At 45.3% G+C, this 16,119-nt stretch overlaps 2 protein-coding genes across 4 annotated transcripts; one reads left to right on the forward strand and one right to left on the reverse strand.

Annotated features, from left to right (window-relative positions):
* Positions 1-1,802: 1,802 nt before the first annotated feature.
* Positions 1,803-10,110, reverse strand: LOC310849850 (uncharacterized protein C1orf232). 3 transcript variants are annotated; one of them, XM_083750590.1, is made up of 4 exons: positions 9,645-10,110; positions 4,897-4,983; positions 3,542-3,639; positions 1,803-2,388 (listed from the first exon to the last, which is right to left on the reverse strand). In XM_083750590.1, the coding sequence occupies exons 2-4, from the start codon at positions 4,963-4,965 to the stop codon at positions 2,088-2,090; spliced, it is 468 nt and encodes a 155-aa protein (XP_083606716.1). In that variant the 5' UTR covers positions 4,966-4,983; positions 9,645-10,110; the 3' UTR covers positions 1,803-2,087. The 3 variants fall into 3 exon arrangements, with proteins under 3 accessions (XP_083606716.1, XP_083606714.1, XP_083606715.1); XM_083750588.1 differs by lacking the exon at positions 9,645-10,110 and adding an exon at positions 6,128-7,331; XM_083750589.1 differs by lacking the exon at positions 9,645-10,110 and adding an exon at positions 5,741-6,020.
* Positions 7,454-14,111, forward strand: ZNF593 (zinc finger protein 593). Its single transcript, XM_083750587.1, has 4 exons — positions 7,454-7,592; positions 10,541-10,829; positions 13,171-13,233; positions 13,564-14,111. Exons 1-4 carry the CDS (start codon positions 7,457-7,459, stop codon positions 13,694-13,696), a joined length of 621 nt encoding a protein of 206 aa, XP_083606713.1. The 5' UTR covers positions 7,454-7,456; the 3' UTR covers positions 13,697-14,111.
* Positions 14,112-16,119: the final 2,008 nt, after the last annotated feature.

Here is a 16,119-nt window from a genome sequence, read left to right on the forward strand (position 1 = left end):
TGGGACCTTCTGTGTGTACAAAGTTGATGCTCTATCACTGATCTATTGGTCATTTCAAAGCCATGTCCTTAAGGCAGGAGGGGCTAACATGGTCCTCCAGATGTTGTTGGACTCCAACTCCCAGCAGCCCAGGTAACCAGCATGTCCAATGGTCAGGGACAATGGGAACTGTATTCCAACAATCTCTGGAAGGCCATGGGTTCCCCATCCCTGCTGCCAAAGGAAAACCTTAGCAGGAGAGAAAATGTGGTATAGGGATGGATGGATAGATGAACCAACGAACCTAAGTTCCTTGATGTGGGTGGTAGTCCTAGGCTGTTGACAGGCTATGGATTAAATGTCATAATCCCAGAGTCCAGGAGTAACCAGGACAATGAGTTGGAAGCTGCAGTGTCACTGGTTAAGACGTTGAATTCCTGGCTCTGAGTCTGATGCTGGTGATCAGAAGCTGAACCTGAATCCCCCTGGGCACCTTCCTGTAGGCTCAAGGAACCAAGTGTTGCCCAAACTGCCTTGTCCGTTCTATGGTGCAGGGAGTGTGGCAGGCAAGAGTCCGTGGAATGCAGAAGAATTGCCCGTCTTTAGGAGGCTCTAGTTCCCCACAAGGGGATGAAGCCCAAGAAAGATGGGCTGGAGGCACTTCCAGCCCTCGTCAGGGCAAGTTGCTCACTAGAAGCTTGCCTTGAGTTGCGTGACTGGAGCACGATGATAGCCATAGCAAGATCTGCACCCCCAATCCTCCACTGTTCTAGATTGCGAGTGTATATCTAGTGCAGACATACGCAAACTCTGGCCCTCCAGATGTTTGGGACTACAATTCCCATCATCCCTAGCTAACAGGACCAGGGGTCAGGGATGATGGGAATTGTAGTCCCAAACATCTGGAGGACTGGAGATTGCCTATGCCTGATCTAGTGTAAGGCCCCAGTAGAGAAGGGGTCTCCATCTGGGGTTTTCAGTGATCAGCCCCTGGTCAGTCTCACCTGGCTCTTTTTAGACTATGCTCCTGCTTCTTGCCCAGTTGGGCTGATAGCCAGATCCTCCTAGGCTAGGAACATGGGAAGCTGATTTATACCAGATCAGACCATCTAAATGTCGGAGCCAAGCAGCCTGTATCTTAGGAAACTGCCTTCTAGCAAGTCAGGTCATTGGCTCACCTAGTTCAGTATTGTCTACATTGACTGGCAGCGGCTCCCTGGGATTTCAGGATGGTTTCTCTCCCAGCCCCACCTGGGGGTGCGGGGGTGTGTGGGTTTTGAACCCAGGACCTTCTGCATGCAAAACAGGTGCTCTACCACTGAGCTAAGGCCCTTTTGCTTAAGAGAGGGGGCTCCTGGGATTCGAACACCACAGAGCCATTCTTCAACTGCAAGGCCAGCAGGTCAGTGTTGGGGCGCCATTGCTGGTCCCATTAGGAAGGGTCTTGATGCAAGGATTTGTTTATTTCCTATTGAAACCCCCTGTAGCCCGGTCATCCTCCAAGGACAAACTGCATGGAGCTATCCTATTCAGTCCTCGTAAGAACTCTACAAGGGAGGTTAGACTGAGAGATGGTCACTTGCCCATATCTTCTGTGGCTGATCTGGGATTTGAACCCAGGTCTTTTCAGTCTATCCAATGCACCATTTTAATTCAGGATCCCCTGCTGCCTCCTCCACACTTTGATTGGACACTTGGGTGATCAGCACTCAGGAGGAGGAAGCTTCCTTAGAAAACACACAGGAGTGTCGTCAAACCATGCAAACCTGGAAAACAATGAGACTGTCCAAGCTCTCTCCTTGCTGGGCAGAAAACCTCTGGCAGAAGCTTCAACCTGTCTATTTTTGTTATCTCAAGAAAGCAATGTTCAGAGAAGGGGAGAGATGGAATGGATATGGTTTGATACACGAGACACACACATTTGGGGCATCCTAATGTTTTGAGGGTTAAATAACACTGAGCTCTGGCCCCGGGACTTTCACATCACCTCTGACTGTTCTGTCAAAGATTCCTGGAGAAACGGGGGTGCGGGGAGGCTAAAAACGCTTGCCCTGCATGGAAATAGGTTGTCTCTTATGTCACAAAGTCCATTTCTTTCACGTTCATTCCTAGTTGCTCTTAGAGGCACTTTTGTTCTTTATCTCGGCCAGCTTGCTGGTCAGGAAGCTCCACTTGAAGGCCACCCCTTCAGCTTCTCGGAGGTCGTTGTCCAGGCTGGTGCAGCTGTCTTCCTCAGTCGCCATTTCTCCTGATGCCCCAATGCCCTCAGACATCTGGTCTCCACGCTCAGCCTTCGAAGCTGCCTTTTCCAGAGCTGAAGTTTCCTGCCACTTTGTGGCAAAGACGTCCCAAAGGCCAGATGTCTTCTTTTCAGAAGGGGAGTCCTCTTCTGGCCGGGCTGCCAGTGGGCTGTGAAAGCAAGAGGAGAATTTAGGAAGGAAAGAGGTGCAGGCAGTGGCTTTGAATGAACTGGTTCAGATTAGCTAATTCACATAATTCTAAAATCTCTGAATTATGCCTGTTCCTGTAAATTCTGGGCAAAATGACTGTGAATTAAGGTCCAGTGGAACTTTGGGCAATTTTTTATTCAGTTCAGTTGAATCCTGCCCCCAAAGCACAATTCCCAGAGTTTCCTGGGTAGATGAACAGATTGTTAAACTACTCTGCAAACTGTAGCTGTGTGAAAGGAATAGGGGTCTCCCCCCAAATATCTCAGCACTCTTAGTTACCAGGATTCTTTGGGGAAGCCATGACTGTTTAAAGAGGTATAGTTGTGCTTTAAGTGTGTAGTACAGAAGGGGCCTGACTTTCAGATAGGAAGTCTTGCTCAGCCTTGCCTGGAGAATGAACCTGGTAAAACAAATTAAAATTAAAAAATAAAATAAAAGAGAAGAGAAGAAAATGAACCTGGGCCTTTTGCATGTGTAGCCTGTGTTCTGACACTCAGCTAGGGTCCCTTCCGATAAGAATGTTTCAGAAGCATTGCTGGTTCCACAGCATAAAGCTACCTATGCCTTTGTGGCATTCTCTCTAGAATAGAGGTGGGGAACCTCTGGCCCATGGGCTGAATTAGGCCTGGAAGACCATTTCCCTCAAGCCGCACCCACCTGCCAATCACCCAGATTGGGAGGTCTTATGCAACCAACCTGCTTCCCCTAAGGATCAGACACTTTGCAGGAAGGAACGTTATGGGGAAATGCACTGGAAAGTGTGGGATAACACTTCCTTGGGTGCAATTTATTGATGCATGCTCAATTAACAGATTCTCAGGAAGCACCCAAAAGCTAGTTTCTAGAAAGGAGCAAAGCACTTTCCTTTCCACATTCTCTCTCTTCTTCTTCTTCTTCTTTTGAGATTATGTCTTTATTGTTTTAAAATAAATACATTTATAGAAAGAAAAATGAAAAACAAACAAACAATAGAAAAACAAACAACAATATAAGAAACAACAATAATAATATAACAAACATCATTTATAAACAGAGTCTTGTGAACTAGCTGGTCCTTTGAGAAAGAAACATTGGGGAGGGGAAGGGTGGAATTAGGGAAGGATTTCACTTACTGGTCAGGACAAGGCTCAGGAGCCAGCAACTTATGTTCGTCTTCCCGGCTGAACAAAGATGAGACACTTCTCCAGCCTTTGACTCCAACTCCCTGGACCTGCAGAGGAAGATGGGAGAAGAGGGAGGGAGATCAGGGTCTACTAGCCACACCCAGGGCCATACGTGCTAGATAGTGGGAAATTCCTGGCCCTTTCCCTAAGCTTTCATTTAAAAACAAAAGGTCAGTCTTTATTCCTTTTTACATGTGGAGCTGAAACGAAAGGAACAGAGTGCTGTGAGTATTCAACCCAATTGGTTAGCGAGAAGTGCTCCTGTACTCTGGCTGCAGTCTATTGCTTTCACTGTGTGCAAAGCACTGGGATGATTGACAAGCCTGTGGACACTAACTAAACTTATTATGCTACTGACTTGTAGGGGGTGGGTGGCTGCTTTCCATTGAGAGCCCCTCCCCATACCCAGTATTTTGCCCCATTTCCCCAACACGATGACCACACATTCATATTTCTGTCTGCAGTCCCATTAGCCCTCCCAAGAAACAACAGGCAATTGAAATTATTTTACAAAGGTCAGTGGAGATTATTTTACAAGGTCAGTGGAGCTCTACATAGACCACAGTTTAGATACGTTTCACACAGTATTCAGTGGTTCTCATGTGGTCTTTTCAGGAGGATGCACTCAACGTTTTTGCCCTCGTCTAAATTTTGCTATACAATTACATATATAATTTAATATGTCATTAAGTATAGTTTCTCATACAAATAAATTGTTAGTATTATTTTAAATGCTGATACATGCAGAAATGAGGCAGGGTGGAATTATGAAAGAACAGATAAGCAATTGACACTCACTGCAAATAAGTTGACCCCCGCCCCATATGTAACAGCCATATGCTGATGCATACTGAACACAACCTGTTTGGGGGGGGGGTGCCAGTAAACACCTCATTTTTGCTAGTTGCCTGTAGTAGAGGTTGGTTCTTTGGGGTGAATGGGGCATTGCCTCACCAACCACAGTCTGCCCTCAGCATTCTCACCTACAAATCAGTCCATGAAGTGGCATCAGTCCCTAGTTTCAGTGTTGCCTGGTAGAACTCTGCAGGAAGGAGGATGGGGACATTGTCTCTGGTGCCACCTACTGTTAGCTCCCTGCCTTCTGTGCAACCAGCCCCAATGGGCACCCACCAACACAAGTTACCTGAGACTTGTCAGTCACTCAGCAAACCACACAATACAGCATTAGTGGGTTGATTGGCTGAGGCAAGGCCTGCTCTGGGGTCTAATAAGGCTGCCACCTAATGCAGCTCCAAGCTCAAAAGCAACTTGAGTTCTGGAGAGAAATAACTACTGGTCCTTACCCGCCGTGCCAGCTGAGAAACAGGATTTGACCCCTCCTCTGTCAGCAGGGTTGAGTCTGTGGTTTCCATCAGTTCAGGGGTATCTCTCTGAAACAAAAAATCAGCTTCAGGAGTGCTGGAGGATGGAATAGTCCAGATGTAGCCCTTTTGGACTACACTCTACAGCAGTGTGGAAAAAGCTTTTTCCTGCTGGGGCCTGAACTGAAGAGGGATTGATTATTAAACCACTCTATGCATTGTAGCTCTGTGCACCCTTAACAAACTACAGTTCCCAGTATTCTCTGATAAAGTGGTATAATAGTGCTTTAAATGTACAGTATGTTATGGGTGTGGCCCCCTGTTCTCCCTCTGCCTACATTTGCCACCCTCCCTCCAGTCTCCCTTCATAATGTAGTTTCTGCCCTACCACAGTCAATTTCCTTTCTAGTAAAGCCATAGCTTTTTGTCAACTAATCCATTAAATAAATCACTTAAAACATTTCAATCAGCTAAAGGGGGGGGGGGCAATTATCGGCCAGCAGGTGTTTATTTACTTATTAGTAAACATTTAATTATTTCCAATACAAGCTCTTATCCAAAAAAGTAACAGATGGCAAACTTCATGTTAGAAGAAGCATTCTGTCATGTATGAGAATGAATGGGAATGCCTCCCCTCAGACAATGGCTTTTATGTACAAGACAGACTCATCTGTGTCATCTGAAAACAAAGAACGGACTCTTTTCTTTCTTTAGATCTATGCTTCTTTCTTTAGAATCCCCCCCATCACATTTTTTAGATTTAAATAGCCAGCCTTCCCCAACCTTGTGCCCTCTGGATGTCACTGGGCTGCCAACTTCCATTTACCTCAGCCAGCATAACAAATGGTATGGGATGACGAAGTCCAGCACAACACCTGGAGAGTTCCAGATTAATGAATAAATGGTTCAACTAAAATGCATGTGATCACGAGTTTTCTTTAACCAGGGGGCATGACCCCTCTTCATAGACATCTTATTCTTCCCCATAAATCAGGCACAGAGAACCTATGGGCTTTCAGATGGACTACAACTCCCATCATCCTTTGTCTGTGCTGGCTAGGGCTGATGGGAGCTGGAGTCAGGCAACATCTGGAGGGACTTAGGTTCGTTCCCCTTGCCTGCCATAAATTAAGAGAGGGCAACCCATTGCCTGCTGCTACCCCACACTCAATGACCGAAGGAGGGGAAAGGGCCCAGCTGAGGATGCCTCTACCTCATCCTGGAGTTCCTCTTCCGACAGCTCTCCGCCAAGGGTCTGTAGAACTTTGGCCTTGTAGACCTTCCAGAATCCCTGAGTCATCCTGGCAACAGCCCCGCTCACTCTCAGGTTCTTCTCCCAGGAGCTAGAGGGTCACACAATAAGTAAGCCCCTGAGATCCCGGCAGTTTGGAAGCCTGGGGGCTTACAGTCCCCACTTTGGATTCTCTTCCAAGTCTAAGCGGGTCAGGTTCCGGTTGCCATTGGGCCTCTGTGCCCAGCTGCTTCGGAGACTCTGCAGGGAACCAGGAGCTCAGGCAGATGCTTGTGCGCCCTGCAAATTCACACCTGTCACTGGCTGTCTCTTTCTCAGATCTGGTGTCTTCATTAAAATTTCAGAAGCTTCCAATGTACATCTCAAAGAACTGAGAGGAATCGGATCCATGACTGACCCAGAATACCAATGAATTCCGTCAATGAAGGCCCCTGGAACAGATGAAAGTGCAGTGGACATGGATCCCAACAATCTGACTCCTCCGATCACCCTTTATGCATCCCATCTCCAGAGTCTTTTGCCAAAAAGACCCGCTGGACTTCTTTCCATTCCGGATTTGAGACATGAATCTTTGTTAGCTAGTTCTCTCACTAACATTGAACTTACTAGCTGCACCCTTGGTTGGTGTAGAGTCCTGTCTTATTCAGAAGAGTGATGTGCTCCCCTCACAGCTCCTGAGTCCCCCTACCACCCCCATGCAGAATCTTCTACTTTCAAGTCTTGAGGAAAGCCTCATTCTGGCAACGCTACGCTCTTGTATTACTCTCCATTGTCTGAGTCCTGTAACTGATCTCCAGCGAAAAAAAGGACTTTGGAATGCGGTAGCTCAGCAACAGGCTCTCAAAATAGTGCCTGGCAGCTAAATTATTTCTTAGGGCTGATAGCCTCGCAGACCTGTGTCGTCTTCTCTTTTGCAGATTTAGTTTCTGCCTTAAACAGGAAGCTTCGACTCCTGCCCCAGAACAGCTTTGTGCAAGTTGCAAACAAGGGGCGCAGGTTCTTTGCTTGCTGTTAAAACTATCAAGCTCTTCTAGCTCCTTCACCCCCAACTCATGCTCCGATTGTAGGAGCGATGAAAGGATGGGTTGTCTTTCCATTGCCCATCTTTCTTCTCCCCGCGGCTAATGACAGATGCCTGTCTGCTGCCTTTACATGCCTGTAAATGTATTATTGATTTCCCGGCCTGGTGCAAGTAACGTGATCGCGAGTAGTTCACTGACTGGCGGTTGTTCCTTTGTCCTGCTCTGACAGCCGCATCCTAAATGCACAAATCCATATTGGCTACGCTTGATGCTGCCGATAATGCTCCACTGTGTGCCTCTCCCCAAGTTGCGTTGCACTGGGAACAGTAGTGCTCAGGGCAGTGTGGTGACCCACAGAGTTCTCGTCCTTCAAGGATCACTCAAAGTGAAACCACTGTTGCTGTGTGAGTGCTTAATTCAGGAGGGAAAAAATTGACCTACTGGCAAGCGTTATGCTCACTTAAATTCCGATGTGTTAAGTGAACTGTTAATTTAAAAATAAATAAATTGCAACACAGTTGGGGAAAATTTATAGATAAGCTATTCAATAGCTGCTATGCAGCTTCCTGTACCAGGCAGGTTCTGTTCTAAGAAAATACAGATACTGTATGGTAGAAAAAGTACGAAATTTTTCACCACAAAACTAATGGTTACCACCACCAGTTAAAGTTATACACGAAATATATCTAAGTGAACTGTTAATTTTTGATTTATTTAGTTTTACTGTTGTGGTGGTATTATATTAATAATTTTAATAATTTTATTATTTATCCCCTGCCCATCTAGCTGGTTTGCCCCAGACACTCTATTGTTATAGGTTTGTGAGTGCTAAATGCCTGGGCTCAGTACCATCTGCAGGGCACCACATTGGCTATCCCTGTTTAACCCATGGGAAAGTGCATTACATTTCCCTCCTACGCAGCCCAGCTCAACCTTTATCACATGTCTCTCACACTGCAACATCTTCCCTAGTTAATTTTTGGGGTGGGAAACCAATCCAGGATGGATTTAGGGTGTGTTCACATTACTGCCTCCGAGCACAGCAATGCTACTGCTTTTTTGGTGTGTTTCACAGTTCTTTCTGCACCTAGGTGTCCACATCAACAGGACTTCATTAGTGTCAGAATGAATTCTCAAGTAATTGACTGCAGTAATTCTACATAGTCATTAGCTACTTTTTACTCTGTGTTTCATCTATAGATTGTAGTTACAAATATGCCATTTTGTGAGAACTGCTGTTGTCAAACAGGAGAATGAATTAGCAAGCAAATCAATAAACAGCATTTGTTTAACTTCACTACTGGGGAAGCCCAAAGAAACTATGGAATGCTGATTCCTCAGTGTCCCAGCACCATCAGTGGGATCTTGCTATGGAATTGCCCCAAGACCAATTCTGACTACATCTCTAATCCAGTCTTCCTCCGCAAGGACTTTTAAGCTCCTTCCACCCAAGTGTGAAACATTGCTCATAATTTTGCACACGTACATCACCTTTTGTGCCACTGGCATTCTGAAGCCCTTTCGAGGGACACCATAAATCTGCTATTTCGGTTAGGCAATGATATATAGGAATGGTTGTACGACAGGAAACAAAGAACACCGTATCCAATTCAAACTGCAGGGGAAATTTAGGTCAGCCGAATCTAATGACCCACACGGAAACCTGGCCAGGACACTGGGGTTATCGCCCTTTGCTTGCAAAGGGTGCTACGAGATCTTTTGATGGCCAGGCCTCGGGGTTTAGATTTCCTTCACGAAGGATTAGCTGAACACCAGAAACAACAGTTACACAGGTCAAAGGGTCATCCTTTGCGGTGACTGGCCATTAATCAGTGGTGAGCTGCAACATGATCTCCCTATGGAATTACATTCCACTCGTTTTCATCTCCGAGACTTAAAGTGGACTTCCAAGGAAAGACAAAGAATTGGGATGGATGTTTTGTTTTCAAGGCAGAACTGTGGATCCAGAATCATAGTCATGCCAGGAAATCTGCAGGCCAAGACTATATTTATATTAATTGCTTTTTAACATTTAGATGCTACTTTATTTTATAAACAAGTGGCCAAGTGGCTAATAGAATCATTAGAGCAATAAACACGAACTGCTGAAAAATTACATGCAACAACAGAACAGAATTAAAAATAAACAAGCTGGCCTTTAGGGGAAAGGCCATAGCTCAGTGGAGGAGCATCTGTCTTGCATGATGGTGGTCCCAGCTTCAATACCTAGCATCTCCAGGTTAGGACTGGGAATTTCCGTCTGAAACCCCAGAGAGAAGCTGCCAGGCAGTGGGCAATGTAGACAATACTGAACTAGAAGGACCAATGGGTTTGATTCAATATAAGGTAACTTCCTATGTTCCTAACCTCTCTGTTAGCATAAATAGAAACAGTAATCACTTAAAAATAGGGAAAACTCTATGTTAAAAAAGTTAACTGTCAGCAGGTTGACTGACCTCAAAAGCCAGGTCACCGACTCAATGGAATGTCCTTTAGGTAAACACCCAGATGCAGTCAGTGTTGAGGCCATAAAGGTCTCCCTCTAAAGGACATTCTATTGAGTCAGTGGCACTACTAAAAAGGTCCTGCTCCTGGTGGTTGGCCTATCACTGTTCGCCTCCCTGCCTTGTGTCCTATCAGTCCCAATGGACATCGGCCATGACCAGCCAAGCAAACCACTGGAAAGACAGGTGGTTCCAGCGTCATTCAGTGTCTCAAACCATTTATGGGCATCATCCCGTGTGCAGGCAACCTTAGGCTTATGTTTAAAACACTCAGAGATATTTTGTTCTAGTAAACAGTATATATATTTTGTTAAAATAAAAAAATACTCTGCTCTTGCAACTGCTTATGTCTATTAAGATAACAGTTACCTCGTCCAGCCCACATTTTACCAGCTTCTCTGCAAGAATATCATGGAAGACTTTGTCAAAAGTCTATTTTATTAGGTCTTGCTGTCCTTCATTTGAATTTCAGTAACTTTACAAGTGACATCCAAAGCTGGACCTACTGAAATGATATTGGATATCACACATTTTTTAAAAAACTTAAAAAAAACCCAAGCCTACTTGTGTTTCCTTTGTTTCAGCTTGTTTTGTTGAGCTTATGTTACATGTTTTATTCATCTATGTTGTGGACTGGCAGAATATACGTATAAATAATTTAAATAGATACATATTAGTTCAAGTTATGCCCCATTAAACTGGACGGAGGAGGGAAGACAGAAAGTACACAGGGGAGCTCAGTTATGGTATCCACAATAATAAATGTCAGCAGGCGCAGACAGTTGCTTTATTAATAAGCGATGTTTACAAATCGCTACCTTAAAAAAAAAAAATTATACTACTTTCAGGGGTGTCGGCATGTGATGACGTCGTGAACAGTTGCCGGAAGCGGAAGTTCCCTTCCCTCCTTTCTCTCGTTGGTGAGCCTCTCGATAGAAGTATGGCCCCTAGCCGGTCTCGCCGGACAGGCTCCCACAAGGCACATTCCTTGGCGCGCCAATGGAAGACGAAGCGGCGGCGCCGGGATCTGGATCAGATCCACGAGGATATGCTGCCTGAGAAATCGGCCAAGCTGCTACGCCAAGAGCCGGATCCTGACATGCCTGGGAGCGCCCAGCACTATTGCCTGCATTGCGCGTGCGTAAAGGGGAAAGGCGGGGCCGGGGTTGGGTTTGTCTCTACGACTTCGTTTTTGCTTACTGCGCCTGCGTCAAAAAGAAAGCTGCTTCGGGCGTGACCCTGCTCTTTTTTTAAGCATAGAGATACGAAAGTGTAAAGTAGGCTTCCTCACACACTCGGCCCTCCAGATGTTTTGACACTACAGTTCCCATCATCCCTGACCACTGGTTCTGCTAGCTAGGGATCATGGGAGTTGTAGGCCAAAAACATCTGGAGGGCTGAGTTTGAGGAAGCCTGGTTTAAAGTAACTCAATCCGTTGCAGCACTATAGAACTCCTTTTATTTAGATTTTCTTACCCTAGGATGGAAGTGAGCACTGCCTATAGAAGTGAAGAATTTTAGCCTGGCTATCCATGCAGAAACCCAAGGAGGCCTGTCTTTTTCTAACTCACACCTTCCCTTGGGTTTTTAAACGGTTCCCCACCACATGTACCATATACATGTGCCAGTATAGCCTGTTATATCCATATTGGGTAGGGTTGAGGGGTCTTACTACAGTAAGTGCACTGGAACGCAGGAAGGGCTGTGAAGACACCGTATATTTAAAGCACCCTGCCAAAGAATTATGGGAACTGTAGTTTAGCTACAATTCCCAGAACTCTTAACTCCAGTTCCCATGATCATCTTGGGAGAAATATGCTTTAAATGTTTGGAGTGTTTACAGCCTGCCTGAGCCAGATCACTGGTCCATCTAGCTCAGTGTTTCCTACACTGACTGGCAGCAGCTCTCTGGGCTTTCAGGCAAGAAGTCTTTCTCAGCCCTACCTGGCGATTGAACCCGTAACCTTTTGCATGCAAACTGGTGCTCTCTTGAGCTGTGGCCTTTTCCCTCTTCTAATATTGCATGTGAGAGGTGGGTCTGGTTTGGCTTTCCTGCCACTCCCCCCCCCCCCCATACTCCTTGGGTTGCTGCAAATGTTATTCTACTTGGAATTCCTATCCCTGAGGCAAATCTAATCTTTGGCTGTCTGAAGAAGCCTTATGCTTACCATAGCAAGATGCAAGGGAGGCAGATCTCCTTTAACACTTGAATAGAAGAGGGGATTTCAGCAGCTGTAGCTTTTCATGCTGAGTTTCCCTCTTTTACTCTTATTTGTGCTTCATTGCCTTGCACTCAGATATGTTGCATTTGTGGATTTTTTCATATAGAAAACAACAACATTTTTCACACAGGACTAGATTTAAAAAGAACGCAGAATTCCTGCTTTCTTCTCTTTACTGCTATCTTTTGTTTCAAACAGTAGGATAAGCATTCATGCCTTAACTCAGGAGTAACCAACATGATGCCCTCCAGATGTTGTTGAGCTCCAGTTCCCACCATCCCCATCCAGCATGACTAATGGGCAGGGATGATGGGGCTGGAGTCCAACCACATCTGGAGGCCACAGGTTTCCTGCCCTTGCATTAGGACAGGCTTCCTCAAACTCAGCCCTCCAGATGTTTTGAGACTACAGTTCCCATCATCCCTGACCACTGGTCCTGCTAGCTAGGGATCATGGGAGTTGTAGGCCAAAAAATCTGGAGGGCTGAGTTTGAGGAAGCCTGCATTAGGACCTTAACTGATGTATCCCTTAATTGGTTAAAATGAAAGGGGCTATTTGTTCCTGGGAGAGAGCATATGTTGCTGGATCCCGCACTCCTAACTGGGCAGAATCAGGGCAGTTTCTTCTGCACTGCCAAGAAAAGTGGACAAGTTTAGAGCTTTGCTAGAAACTGAAATATGAAAGCTAGGAGCTAAATGGCACTTTAAACCTGGGTTATGGGCACAACAACTGAATGTCTAGGTGCGCTTTTTAATAACAGGAATACAAAGCTGAAAATGAATGAACCGCAGCTAAAATATTATGTTCATTTTTCACAAGATCTAGTTCCTCCCCTGCTCACCCTCCTAATATTCTTAAAAGGGTCTCTTTTCCAGTCTTCAGAGAGTAGCTGGAAGTAGGGAGGCAGAAAAAGGTCCTCCTTTCCTTCTACTCTGCAGTTTTAATTTGAAATCCTTGCCGCATTACTGTGCCCAGAGCTCAGAAACTGCTTGCACTAATGAAATTCCCTGTCGCAAAATGAACCTAGAACAATGGGAGTTTCGAACACTGGTTTAGAGGGTTGAGGTGATGTGAAATGACATGAAAGCTCAGCCTGCACTTCTGATGGCCATTTTCATGCATTCAAATATTTGCTTGGTGCCGTTGCAATAGGCACAGATAAATGTAGGTCAACAAAATGATTTCTGGGAATGAACTTTCTGTTTTTCAATAGGCACCAACCAGCTTAACTTTTTTTCCTTTTTCTCCCTCAACAGGCGATACTTTGTTGATTTAAAAAGCATGAAGGATCACTTCAGATCTAAGGTTCACAAAAAGAGGTAATTTGAATCCAGCATATTATACAGCATAGCCTTTTTCTCTAGGGAATACATAGGCTTGCCTATGCACCCTGCTCTCTTAACCATCCAACGTTTTGGAAAAGCACTTCACTAATTATATGTATGTTGCCTGGGTGCTGTCTGGATAATATATGTTTGTTATAAAATAAGTGGAAAAGATGGGCAGTGGGGGCCCTCTTGGCAGTTTGAGTAGTACTAGCACTGTATGCAACTGTAGGGAGAAAAGTAGTAGAAACTGGCTTTATTAACACTTAAGTAAATCAGTTTAAGCAGCTCGTTTGACTTAAGTTGATTTTGTTTGCTTTGTAGACTGAAGCAGCTGAGTGAGGAGCCGTACACCCAGGAGGAAGCAGAGAGAGCGGCTGGAATGGGGTCCTATATACCTCCTAAGAAAGTCGAAGTCCACACACAACCATTGGACGAGATGGAGGAATCTGGCTGAGAGAAGTGGAGCCCATCTGAAAATTCTGTAGATAACTTGAGACAGTGGGGAGGGGTGTGTGATTTGGCATAAGTGACATGGGGCTTCAACCACAACTATTTCATGGTAGTAGAACTGGGGTATAAAATGGCTTCAGTGGACATAAGTGTGGTTTTTATTTTTTTTTTGTGACGGAACAAGCACTCTTATCCTGTCCTTTTGGCAGACGATGGAGTTCATCTGGAGGTCTGGGAGCGGATGAGCAGACCTCCCCACTGTCCTATTGACCTGCTTATGTAACTAATTGCGTCTCTCATAGCGGCTCATGTTTGTAAGCCGTGGCTGTGGATTTTTAGCATTCTGCTCTGAATGTGACCTTTCTCCAGCTTCCAAATGAGTCCCTTTTAGTAAATGAGCTGGCAAGCTGCTGGGCTGACCCTGGGCCTTGTGCTTCGCTTGATTTGATTTAATGCTCTAAAGTAGACTTTCAAGGGCCTGGAAGAAGAAGAGGAGCAGATGCCACACCAGCAACCATTCAGTTTGCATGACTTACTTGAGGAACAATTGCTTTGGGTTCCATGTTCAGAACAATTAACTTGGCTTAGACCTCTCCATTCATCCATTAAGTGTGCATTGGTGGGTTAAGAGAAATCTCGCCATACTTTAGCGTCTCTTATTGTGAGTGCAGCCAGATAGTTAGAATGGGATGAGGTATTCTGGTGCGGGAGAACAGGTGGAAGAGAGAACAAGCCATGTTCTTGCATGTGCCCTCCTCATCTCTTCCCTCCTCATCGCATGCCTGTTTTTGTTGCTTCTGCCCTGGGCAGATGGGGCTTGTCCACCTGGGAAGGTAGCTCATCCAGGAGAAGGAAAACTCTGATCCTAAAGCTCTGCTGCCTTGCGGGATATCTTCGGGAGAGGAAAAGGCTAAAGAGTCAACCCTACACAAATCTGGAGTGGAGTCCCTAAGACAGTTGGATGGCGCTTTGTACACCTGCTTCGAGCAAGTCCAGCAGCCAAGCTGGTGCCCAAATGTATTGCTCTGCTTTCATTTGGACCACATCAGTGAGGCAGAGAGGGGGGTCTTGTCAGCTGGGCAGCCCAAGACCTCCACACACACAGTCCAGGCTTGTGCCCCAGGGAGGTCACTTCAGTGCTGCTAATGCAGAAGTTTGACTTCACGCCCGCAGGCACCCTCTGTTGTCTCTCAAGACAGACAGATGCCCACACCAACAACCTTAGCTTGTTTCGATGAAAGGGAGCAATTCACACCGCACATAGTAAACCTTTGGACTTGCTCCCACAGGATGGTTGGTTAGTTAGTTAGGGAAAAAAAATTATATACCACTGGATTGTAAGGGGGGAACACACCCTCAAAGTGGTTTACAAAAAAAAAGGAAAAAACCAATAAAATTATCAATAAAAACTCTTTAAAAACCACAAGTGGAAACATTAAAAACATAGTAAAAATCAGCGATAATCTAAAAACAGATTAAAACACCTGTCAGCATTCTACATGTAACACCTGTCAGCATTCTACATGTCTGGGTAGGCTTGCCTAAACAAAAATGTTTTTAGCGGGCTCTGCAAAGAGAACACTGAAGGCAGCTGCCTGATGTCAACAGACGGAGAGTTCCGAAGCGTGGGTCCTGCAGACATTTAAATAGCTAGTTGTGTAACGTTATCACTTGATAATTCTTTACAAATGGTTTGCTAGCTTACAACAAGGAATATTACGTTGCAAGGTCTGGATGCGTTTGTGGGGTTTTTTAAAAACCTTTTTCGGTAATTAGGTGATTGAATGAGATACTGCAAATGTACATCTCATTTAGGTAAGCATGGAACTGTGTACCAGGTTCAGATTTCTGGGTGGTATGGAAGTAATTGAATCATTTTGGGTTATACTATGGTGTATACTACATGCCCACTTTCTGGGCCATATGGAAATATCACTAAACTTAATACTGCTGTGATCGAGTGAGTCAGGTCCTAACATCTTGTATGTCTTGTGTGTCTTGTCATGCCTGTTGAATTGAGATATTGCTAGCCCTTTTAGACCCTAGAAATCATGGGAGGGGAACATGCTGCCCTCCAAATGTTTCTGGACTACAATTTCCATCATCCCCAACCCTTGGCCTCACTGGCCGGGGCTGATGGGAGCTGGAGCCCAACAACACCTAAATAAATCCTTTGCCACAGCCGTTCGTGCATATTGCTGCAACGCGTTTAGCTGTTGACATCTGCTGAAACAAGCACATCATTTGCTGTGGATCAGCAGAGATTAAGCCTCTATACAAAAAGGCTTTTGGAAGAAGAGGGAGGGATGCTTTTAATCGCCACTACTGCCTCTCCCTTAGCTATTTAGGGGGGACACAGAGTCAAGAATTATTCTAGCCTTTGTTTATGGCTCTGATCATGGAATCTGTTGCAAGTCTCTAAACTGA

This window comes from Podarcis gaigeae, assembly GCF_964106915.1.
Source record: "Podarcis gaigeae genome assembly, chromosome: 8".
Taxonomy (NCBI): domain Eukaryota; kingdom Metazoa; phylum Chordata; class Lepidosauria; order Squamata; family Lacertidae; genus Podarcis; species Podarcis gaigeae.

Bases quoted from the DNA above. Each gene is read 5' to 3' on its own strand.
- ZNF593 (XM_083750587.1), top strand. From the start codon at position 7,457: ATGCTGCCGATAATGCTCCACTGTGTGCCTCTCCCCAAGTTGCGTTGC. The intron at 7,593-10,540 runs GTGAGTGCTTAA...TACTACTTTCAG, and splicing joins AGTGAAACCACTGTTGCTGT to GGGTGTCGGCATGTGATGAC. The intron at 10,830-13,170 runs GTGCGTAAAGGG...CTCCCTCAACAG, and splicing joins CACTATTGCCTGCATTGCGC to GCGATACTTTGTTGATTTAA.
- LOC310849850 (XM_083750588.1), bottom strand. From the start codon at position 6,214: ATGACTCAGGGATTCTGGAAGGTCTACAAGGCCAAAGTTCTACAGACC. The intron at 4,984-6,127 runs GTAGAGGCATCC...TTTTTGTTTCAG, and splicing joins AAGAGGAACTCCAGGATGAG to AGAGATACCCCTGAACTGAT. The intron at 2,389-3,541 runs GTAAGTGAAATC...TTGCTTTCACAG, and splicing joins CCTGAGCCTTGTCCTGACCA to CCCACTGGCAGCCCGGCCAG.